Raw genomic sequence first — 10,409 nt, 5'->3', positions numbered from 1 at the left:
GCCATTCACTTGGTGCCCCAAGTGAATACCAAAGAGGGGTAACTGTAGACACCCCCTTGAAATTCTGGCTAGGAGAACTCCTAAAAACCTCTATTCTGGTCTTAAAGGACCACACAAACCCTAGTAGACTATAGGCAATCTAGACCCAATTTAATTGCTCCAAAAATACCCAAATCCTATCGCAACTTGAAGTAGAGCCCAAGATCTTTCTAATGATCTAATAATCACTTGACACGGACCTACGAAAAAAACGATATAACAAATGATAATTTAGTTCATGTAAGAACCAAGTGTCCAGCAGCGGGCCGGGCTGTGACACAACCCGGAAGGCCCATACGCAGCTTGATGACACAGACACGACATGATGATGCAGTCAATGCACTTTATGATGTAGTAAAGCCGTTTTTTTTAATTAGATAAGGCTAAAACTTCAAGATAAATCCAAAAAATTCTGAAAAATTTTCAAAATAAATTAAGAAAAATCACCAATTGAATATTATAAATATCCCCTCTCCCTAATCCAAAAGGAGGATGAAAAAGAGAGGAAGAAGAGCAAGAAATCCATTAGAAATTCCTGAAATTAGAAAACTAGCCCAATAAAAGGAAAAACCCCTTAGAAAATTCTTAAAAAAATTAGAAAAAATCCCCAAAAATCCCAAAAAATCAAAAAAAATCCCAGAATTCATATTGAACCTCTGGAGATCCCAAAACCCTTAGAAAACTAAAGAAATTCTCCTTCAATCTTAAGAAAAACTTTGATAAACCCTACCTAAAATTTTCAGTTTTTTCCCCTCCCTTAAGAACTCGAGATCTAAGCCAAAGAACCTTAGATCTACCAATTCCAGCAAGTAAAGGCATCCAAGAGTAGCACAAATCGAAAGAACGGCCTGATCCAAGGCCGAAACTCTAGGTTTCGGGTCCCTAGAAGTAAGTATCACTTTTTACTTTGATTTATTATATTTGATTAAATTTAGAAAGTTTTTTTAAGTCAAAATACAGATTTGGAGCTGGTGTTGCCAGTGGATTCAGAAAACGATTAGATTTGTATAGATCTAGGATTTTTCTGAACCCATAATTCAAGCAACCCCACTCTCTCTACCTTTACAAAAGTAACTCAATTTTTGCTAAGATTTGAGTAAATATCATCCCAAAGATCAACGCAAATCAAAGCATAAACATAAGTTAAAATTTTATTAGAGGTTGTGGGGGTACAAATTTGGTTGGGCCCACTTCAAAGACACGAGTGGGACGCCCCACTCCATTCCCGTTTCTGTCTCTCACAATGGGTCATACAATGGCTTGTAGAGGAAGCCATCTATAAGGTTTGAGAGATAAACGTGATTGCTTAAAAAAATAATAATAATAACTAAAAAAAAAATTGAAAAAAAAAACGGGAAAGATGGAGTTAATTGAAAATTATGGCACTAATTGAAATCATGTCATTTTTCATAAAACAGATTTTGATGGCATAAAGTTAAGGAAAACAGATGGATAACATTCTAGCACATTCTTTTTTAATCATAATTTTTTATCTAAAAAATATATGGCAAAGATCTCTCACCCCAGAAGTCACGTTTGAACTAGGGTTAAAATTGAATCTTCATCCAAATACTAGACCCAAAACCCTAGCCTCTACTCTATAAATATTTTCTTCAGGGATCAATCTCTACAATTGCAAAAAGTTTGGCCTCTCTTTAGAAAAGAAGAGGGGGGCACACCCTAACCATAGCACGCAAAAGCATTCATAACCCTATGCCGAGAAAGATTCATATCCCATACTATGTCATGCTCTCATCCGGTTTTGCCTAAGCTTACCAAATTGTGAGACAAGATTAACGGTGGAGGGTTTTGCCTAAGCTTCCCAAATTGTAAAACCCGATGTGGGGTTTACAAAGTCCTTAACGATAACCTAAGGCGTAGATATTTGGTAATTCTAATAATTTCTTTATCCGTTTTCATGCATCGTTTTTTGTATGATTATATTAAAGGTGCAGTCTGTATAAAGCCTAGGCTCTAAACACTCAAATTAAAGCCTACCTTCAAATAGTATCCAGAAATGTGGTTTCAATACTGGAAATCTCTATGATAGCCTTAAAATATATTTTCATTTTTATTTATAAAATTTAAAACTTCGAAAATAGTGTAGATCGACATATCTATGAAAACTAGAAAATATTGAAACTTGACGGTCCAAAAATGTGGCATGAAATACACTATTTTCAAAACTTGAAATCTATTTTTTTCTCATGTCCATGCATCTTGATGTCGAGATGATCAATTTAAGGATATTTGGACATCAAAACATCTTCTAATGAAATATTTGAGGTGGGCTCTAATTTGATTGTTTAGAGCCACGACTCTATATAAACTTTTTTCTCACATATATATATATATATATATATATATATATATATGAAAGTGGATTCTATCAGCCCATAGGTTGGCTGCTACATTACCAGGCAATGGCCCAGATTCAATTTGGGCTGATTTGACGGTTACAATCGCATTTCGCATTTAAATTTTCATTTTTTTCTACACATCCAAATCACTTGAAATTTTAGGCGTTCATTCTTCTCATTAAGACGCACCTACTAAAATATAAAAAAAATATATATTTTGTAAAATATAAATTAACCATAATACCCCAAAAATATTTTGAAGGTATTTTGATCAATTTATACTTTACGAATTATTTTTTTTTATATTTTTATTAGATTTTTCTATTTTTGAATAATAAACACTCCAAATTTCAAGTTATTTGGATATATAGAAACAAAATGAAAATTCAAACACAAAATGAAATCGTGACCGTCAGATCGGCCCAGATTCAATCCGGACCATTGGCTAACACTGTAGCTATCAGCCTGTGGGCTGACATTATCTTTTCCCTATATATATATATATATATATTAATTGTATATATTTGGCTAGATCATACCTGCCTTTCATCAAGGCTCTCATATTAAGTCTCCTCGAGCATACCATACGAAACAAATGGTTAGGAAATAACAATCATAATTAACAAAAATACATGTCATACACAGTGAAAAAATGCATATTGGAATGACTTTGATATCGATCCTCATAACATAAATGGATAACTTAAATGATGTGTTTGATACAAAAATTTATCATAGCTACGAATAATTCTCTGGACTAAACCCCTCCATCAAAATGGTGATGCATGGTTCTGATTGATGACTACAAATTTACACCGAGGGAGCAAAAAGGGGGTGTGCTATATAGGTACAAGAATGCGCCATCAGTTCCCCAGTTAGGAAAATAATACTGGTTTACGCCCATAACAGAATCCCTTGAACTTCCTCTCAATAATGCATTTTCTCTGAAGTGGTTTACGTCTATAACAGAATCCCTTAAACCTCCTCTCAATATCACCAATGCATTTTCTCTGATGTCATGAACATATCCTCTAGTCAGATGAGCAGAAGCAGATAATTGTCTAAGTACACTACATTTTCAAAAGAAATCTAGCAATACCAGATGATTCAGATTAACCATTTCCAAAGAAGTAAGCAAGTGGTCGTCATGACATGCGTCAACCCTGTCACACAAGCGAATGTGTAAGTTAATATATTTGTTCTTGCATTACATTTGTGTAAACGGGAGAAAGCATAGTCTTCCGGTATTTACTCAGTAATTTTCCTTTCCTCCATCAGTGTAGCCTCTTTAACAGATTGGAACTCTTGAAGAATATTTTCAGTTAATGAAGGCTGTGAAGCATTAATTAATTGATTGTTGTGACCACTTCGAATAGTTCGCTGGTGCGAGAGAGATGCTCGAGTATTATCCTCCCCCTAAAATATGATGTCAGCAAAAGTTTATAAACACGGCTGCATCTATTGCTATATACTATTGAAACACCGCGTGAAAGAGATGTTGAAGCATCATTAAGAGCCAAATATTGACTGTGACACATCTGCTCCTAACCTTAGAAATAGCAACAATTCCATCCATCCTCGAGCCATTCTGAACTTTTTTACTTCTCTGGGTGAGAATCCAGGGTCTTCCTGCAAAGAGATTATGTAAAATAAACATGAATTGTGTATAGGAAAAGAATCTGTACAGAAAATTTAAGAATAAGAGCTGGACAACTGAGTCTGAGCTTCATTACAGATAGCCAACAAAGAAAACTATCTCAGGTTCTAAACAGTACCTCTTGGTTTCTTTATGGTTTCTTGGTCATCAAAAGAAGATTCACGACTGTAATCAGAAGGGACCTTTTGAATAAGATTAACTGTTTCTTTAGCTTCAGAAGCAACACATTTCACTTGTTTTCTTCTCATGCTGATGATTAGGGGTCTCGCTGTAAACAGATTATGCACAACAAGCATAAGAAGAGACCCCAGCTAACTGAATGCATACCTATGTTAATAGATGGCACAACAGGAAAAGCCATTAATTGTACCTCTTCCTCTTTTTAAGGACTTCAGGGACATTCTTCCTTCGTGTGAACAAGATTCGTGGCAATCATCACAAGGGACATTTTGAACAGAATCTGTTGTCTTCTTAGCTTTCGAAGAATTACTATACCCATCCAACCCCACGTCTTTAATTTTCTTGTTTCCTTTTTTGAGGACTCTTGGTCTTCCTAGATATATAGATTAAGTGCAAACAAGCAATAGAAATGGAAATACTTTCAGATAAGGGCACTGCTAGGCTTATCTGACTACTCTTAGACGTGGTCACATGCCCAATAAAACTTTTAGAGCATATAATATTCACCTTTAGAACAATTAAAAGAAATAAATAGAAAACTGATTTTGAGCTTTCAAACCCTAATCTGATTCCCCAAATGGAAAGTTGGGAAACTCTTTGAGAAGTGATTGTTTTCAATTGTTTTCTGAGCTCCAGATCAATTTCTTTTAAATTTATTATAGTAATGAGTAAACATTATCAGAAAATTTTGAGATCATAAATTCTGCCCTACTCTGTTTTTGGACTCCGGGTGTAAAAAAGTTGGCCTTGCAAAACCACCGAACATGTTTCCCTTCAGATAAAACAAAGCACCGATCGTCACATATACCTCTCGGTGTCTTGAGGAGCTTCTGGCACATGGGTTCTAGAACCCGTAAAGGAGATGCATGAGTATCACCACAGAATAAGCTAGGGAGTAATGTATCACTTGCTTCAGAGACATTACGTGTATCTGGCTGCGAGGTTCTAGCAGTGTCCAAGAGGTCTTTGTAGACACCTGCAAATATAGAATAATCATAAGTAACATAAAACAAAGACTGGGCTGATAATATGGATGGCACAACAGGAAACTGCAATGAATCACATGTACCCTTTGTTTTCATGAGAGACTTCCAAAACATGGTCGTATCTGGAAAATTTAGAAAGGTGAACCCCAAAAACTTTGATCTCTTAGAATGTGGCATCTCTGTATACCCAAGAGAATTTCTCCAAGTTTCACTTAGTTGTGGAGCAGCTGGCACAATTAACATTTCGACCTCCATTCTAGATAGCATCTAGAGAAAAGAGCATATGTGCAACATTTAAGGAGGCATCAGTATCTTGCCAACTATTTCTCATGACTAAAACTATACGCAGGGTATGTTTCAAGATACTAGTAACTAACAATATTAGTAAGAGCAGGTTGGAGAGGAATGCCATGAGTAAGATTTCATTCCCAAATTATCCTATTTGGAAAATGTTGATATGAATTCAACCAGTTTGGACAAAAATATCCTCATTCAACTGAGATATTCAAAGTGTCTCAAAAGGTGTATGAAGCAATTCTTTCAAAATTTTGAGCGTTTTCAGCAATAAAGTTTAACATAAAAAAACTTAACATTGTTTTACATTAATAGCAAAAATTAACATTGTTTTACATTACATATGTAAAAAAGACTAATGAGACTATTTATCATTGTACTTAATGAAACTATTTAACATTGGTACAGGGAGGTCACAATTATTTATAACCATCTGATGTTGAATTCTGATAGCAAGGGTGTGTCACAAAGTTTGAGAAAATTTATTTTGAACTTTAAGCTTGGTCAATAGAATAAATGCAGCCACCCAATTTCACATCTAATGGTCAAAATTAATTGTGACCACCTTGTACCAAAGGTAAATGGTCTTATTGTATATTTTTCCTTAATAATATAAAGTTAAATGCATTTGTATTTATTCTACATCCATATATTTGTTTTTCATCTCTTATTTTCTCTATTAATTACTTTCCAAGTTTATGTTTTATCTCGTATTTTTATTTTCAAAAAAAATGTATCCTCACATCAAAACACAAGTTGGAAAACCAAAATGAGCAAGGAGACAATAAGCGTAAGTATCACTGAATACAGAAATTATTTGAATACATAATACCAAATATTGCTGGACATATGTTCTAAATTTAGCCCTACCTTCTCAATTTCATGAACTAGAAGTCGACACATCCCTTGTTTCCGAAATTGAACACGAGTACCAACAAGAGGCATCTCTGCAACCTTCTTTCCATGTATTCTAAAAGAAGGTAAGAAATCCTGAACGTGAGATACACACTACTTCATAGAATAGAATGAAATTATTTGACATTCTTGAAGAAATATGAGTACTGATTTACCGAATTGCAGCCACAGATATAAGGTCACCTTCCCTCTCCAAAAGTACTGTATAAAATCCCCGAAAGTCCAACCGCTTTAAATTAGACCTACAACATCGCAAAACTCGCCTCGTAAGATTGACTAGAGTCATTTTGTGCACATTTGAAAACTAGAACTTCCAGCTTCAATGAAAGATCCGGCTATGTGGAATTCAAGTCTATAAAATAAATAAAAAAATTCTTATTTCTTTTATTAATGAATCTAAGTTCCACTTATAAGTGACACAAAACACTATTGCAATCGAAAATTAAAAACCTAAATACAACTTAGGACCTTTCCTTTTATTGCTAAAACAAATAAACACAATCCAGGAATAAAAAACAATCTTCCAATAATAATTTAAGTACAAATATTGTTCCTAAAAAATCACACTAAATATGGAAATATTATTGAAAACAAAGGTAAACAAATAGGACGAGTTACTCGATTGTAACCACGGTTACCCCCATAAGGACTTGGTACATCCGATTTCATGACCGATGGCATACTTTTGATCTTATTGGTCTTGCTGAAAATTCAAGACCTAAAAGCTTGTTCAGGCAATACCTTTTACTCTAGGGTTAAGAGAGCACAAGTAACAATTAGGGTAAGGTAGAACCCTTTCTTAGAACTTATAGAGCATGCCTTAAGAAGTCACCTGCCTTTTAGGGCTAGGTGTGCCGCTCTCACTCTTCAAACACTGATTAGGATTATTTTGACATGCCACCCTCTTGATATTCTATTAGGGTGGTGTGCCACTTTTTTATCAAGAGAGAGAGACATGAGAGAGAGACAAGAACTTTGGAGAGAGAAAGAGAGTTTTGGGGCATAGAGAAGAGAGAGAGAGAGGCTCGAAAAAGGTGTTGAGAGTGAAGGGGGGTTCACCTCCTTATATAGGACTCAAGGTCCCTCTCTTTCGTATATCTGTCCAATGACTCACTGTGATCAATAGAAATTAACCAAATCTGCGAGATGAGAGAAAAACAAGTATGAGTCATCTATCCCACAAATCAACCATCATGATATAAGGAAGAATAGGATGAACATTATCCCCTTAATTTTGACCCATATCCACTTCTAGTCAAAATAAGACGACCATTTAAAAACCTTCTAGAACTTCCCAATATCTATTTCAGAATAGTAGGAAGTCGAAAAAAAAATTATTTGGTCAAATCTAACTCCCACAAAAAAAGGCCATATAATTTTCTTTTAGATCCTGTTCTTTTAAAAGATTATGTATTCAAAACCAATCTTTTCTAAATCAAGGAGTGGGTGTGCCAACCCCCACCCCCCCTATAGGTGACATGTGGCCCCATGGGGTGTGGCACACATGTGGGGCTAGATCCAAGAACCCCACATGTGCCTTTCTTGTTTCTCAAAAATTTGAGAATAACCTTTTGATGAATTTTACAATAGAAATAAATTTCAAAAATTCTAAAAATTTCCAAAAAATCTCAGAAACATTTCTAATATCAAAAATCGAATATCTAGAAGTGGACTAGTACCAATGGGTCAATATAAGTGCTATAGGGGCATTCTACCCGACCCAGTGACCATGATCCACAAGGTGTTTTCTCAAACCAACCAATGTACATGTTTGGCAATACATTTGCCACCAATCCTTTGGTCAAAGGATCTGCCAACATAGCCTTTGTTGAGAGATAAGCAACCTTGATCTCTCCTTCTCGGATCTCATTGCAAATGTGGAAGTAGTCGACCTTAATGTGCCTTGATTTCTTGGGAAATCGGAGCTCTTTGGTCACACAAATTGCCGCCTGGTTGCCGCAGAAGATTTTTACATATAGGCACTTGGCTGGACCAAATCTAATTTGATTCAAGAACTTCTTCAACCAGACTGCTTCTTTTGTTGCAAGACAACAAGCTACAAACTTTAATTCCATGGTCAAGAGAACAACGACATCTTGTTTCCTTGAGCACAAGGAAGCAACCCCACCAACAAGTGTGGGATATACGCAGATGTGGACTTCATCTCATCTTAATCGCTTTGATAGTCCGCATTTGCATATCCTTGTATATGTACATCTTCCACAAGTGAGCACGTGATTAATTGTTTCCTTTAAATATCGCAAAACTCTTTTGATTGTCCAGTGCTTCATGCTTGGAATCCTCTAGAACCTGCTAACCACACTTATAAGAAATGATAAGTCTGGTCTTGCCCTTGACATAGAGTATATTAGTGACCCAATTGCACTTTTGTACATGATTCTTTATATAGCATCTTTGCCTTATATGGCATCTTTTCCTTCTAGAGTTGTAGGACACATGGTTGGGCTTATCTTGGTCTTCTTAAGATCTTTCATATCAAAATGTTGTGACATGAAAACTTTTGTTTCCAATATGAGAGCCATCGAACAATTGGCAATATCATGTCATCCACATATAAAGAAATGAATATAAAATCACTCCCACTGACCTAGATAAATATACAACAATCCTCTTGGTTAGGAACAAAATCAGCTTTCGATAAGGTCTCCTGAAACTTAATGTACCACTTCCTTGATGCTTGTTTAAGACCATAAAGGAACGTCCTGAAGCCCTCTAGTTGTTTCATATTAACTTCTTCTAGCTCCCCATTTAGAAAGGCAGTCTAAACATCCATCCGGTGGAGCTCGATGGGCAGAGCATCCCCACACTCTTAAGTGGCGATGGGCCCTTAGTGGTAGTATTCTTGAGCCCCATGGTGAGGTCTCTGACTCCATTCTCACTAAAGGGTATGGGCCCAAATCCCCACCGACATACCACTTTGGATCCCACTGACTTACCCTATCCCTTGATCTTCCATCTTTGTTTCTAAACCCTAACGAGACCCTAGAGAGAGAAGGGGAAGAAGATGGTGAGATTTGCTTTCAGCCATGGCTGCGTGGGCTGGTAGTTCTTCAATGGTTTCTTTGGGTAACCCCAGCCATGGAGGGCCACTCCCCATGGACGGCAAGCCACCAAAACCGAGTGGTTTGGCAGGCGGTGTTGGCGGTGAGGAATCTGGTAAGGGGTCGTTTCTGGTTATTGATGGATCTGTGTCTCGTGCTGAGACTGGATCTAGTAATGGGGTTAGATCTGGGTACTGCATGATTGCTGGTTCTAGCTATGGCATTCGGGGAGGCTCTACCACAGTTTCTTCTGGAGATCTTGGGCATGCTATCATCGGCAATATGTCTGATTCGTTGAGTGGAGCTTATGGTGGAAAGGATGCAAAGGGCTCTAACCTTCATGATGATCCTGCTATGGGGTCGTTGAAGGCTGCCCCTCTTGCATTAGATTGGAGAATGTTCATGTTCAATAGAAGAGTTTAACTGCTGCTGGTGCTCCTTATGTGGCTGTTGGTTCAAAGGAGTCGTTTATTGTTATTAATGATTCTCAGTGTGCTGATCAAGGAGTTCGTAGAGCTGCGGACATTACTTGTAATAGATCTGTTGTGGATATAGGCTCTGCCCCTCACAATGGTATGGATGTTACCCATGATTCTGGATCTCTAGTTATCAATGATTCGGGTGCTTCTGGGTTTGAGCAAAGAGATCAAACTAAAGACACTTCTGATGGGTCAGTTATGGATCTCAATATGTCTGTTTATGGTGTATCTGTGGCGGATATTATCCCTCGAAGTGCTATTGATGATTCTAAAAAATCTGTGGATGTGGATAATGGTGTTCATAACAACATCATTGCCCATATTACTAATGGAGCTGATAATGACGACGGTAATTTGATTAAAAAAGATGTTGATAATGGAGCTGTTTTGGGTGGCTCCCGTGATGCTAGGGCAAGTGACGGTATGTTTGTTAAGGG

At 36.7% G+C, this 10,409-nt stretch overlaps 1 protein-coding gene across 16 annotated transcripts in view; it reads right to left on the bottom strand.

The window, feature by feature from the left end:
* Positions 1 to 2,998: 2,998 nt before the first annotated feature.
* Positions 2,999 to 10,409, bottom strand: part of LOC18432773 (uncharacterized) — a 69,457-nt gene continuing 62,046 nt past the window's right edge. For 7 of the 16 annotated variants that reach the window (XM_088853984.1, XM_088854024.1, XM_088854013.1 and 4 more), the window contains 10 exons: positions 6,587 to 6,673; positions 6,387 to 6,486; positions 5,306 to 5,489; positions 4,949 to 5,212; positions 4,427 to 4,609; positions 4,175 to 4,324; positions 3,949 to 4,028; positions 3,652 to 3,815; positions 3,499 to 3,562; positions 2,999 to 3,409 (listed from right to left, as the gene is read on the bottom strand). In XM_088853984.1, the coding sequence (XP_088710110.1) occupies positions 3,275 to 3,409; positions 3,499 to 3,562; positions 3,652 to 3,815; positions 3,949 to 4,028; positions 4,175 to 4,324; positions 4,427 to 4,609; positions 4,949 to 5,212; positions 5,306 to 5,489; positions 6,387 to 6,486; positions 6,587 to 6,673 (1,411 nt within the window). In that variant the 3' untranslated portion in view covers positions 2,999 to 3,274. Of the gene's footprint in view, positions 3,410 to 3,498; positions 3,563 to 3,651; positions 3,816 to 3,948; positions 4,029 to 4,174; positions 4,325 to 4,426; positions 4,610 to 4,948; positions 5,213 to 5,305; positions 5,490 to 6,386; positions 6,487 to 6,586; positions 6,674 to 7,490; positions 7,571 to 10,409 lie in introns of all 16 variants that reach the window. The other 9 variants (XM_006842872.4, XM_088854033.1, XM_088853993.1 and 6 more) reach the window with 3 other exon arrangements.

Source organism: Amborella trichopoda, chromosome 1 (assembly GCF_054954075.1).
Source record: "Amborella trichopoda isolate Santa Cruz 75 chromosome 1, AtrichopodaSantaCruz75HAP2 v2.0, whole genome shotgun sequence".
NCBI classification, from domain to species: domain Eukaryota; kingdom Viridiplantae; phylum Streptophyta; class Magnoliopsida; order Amborellales; family Amborellaceae; genus Amborella; species Amborella trichopoda.
Note: the sequence above shows the minus strand (reverse complement) of the source record. Positions and strands in the feature narration are given on the sequence as shown.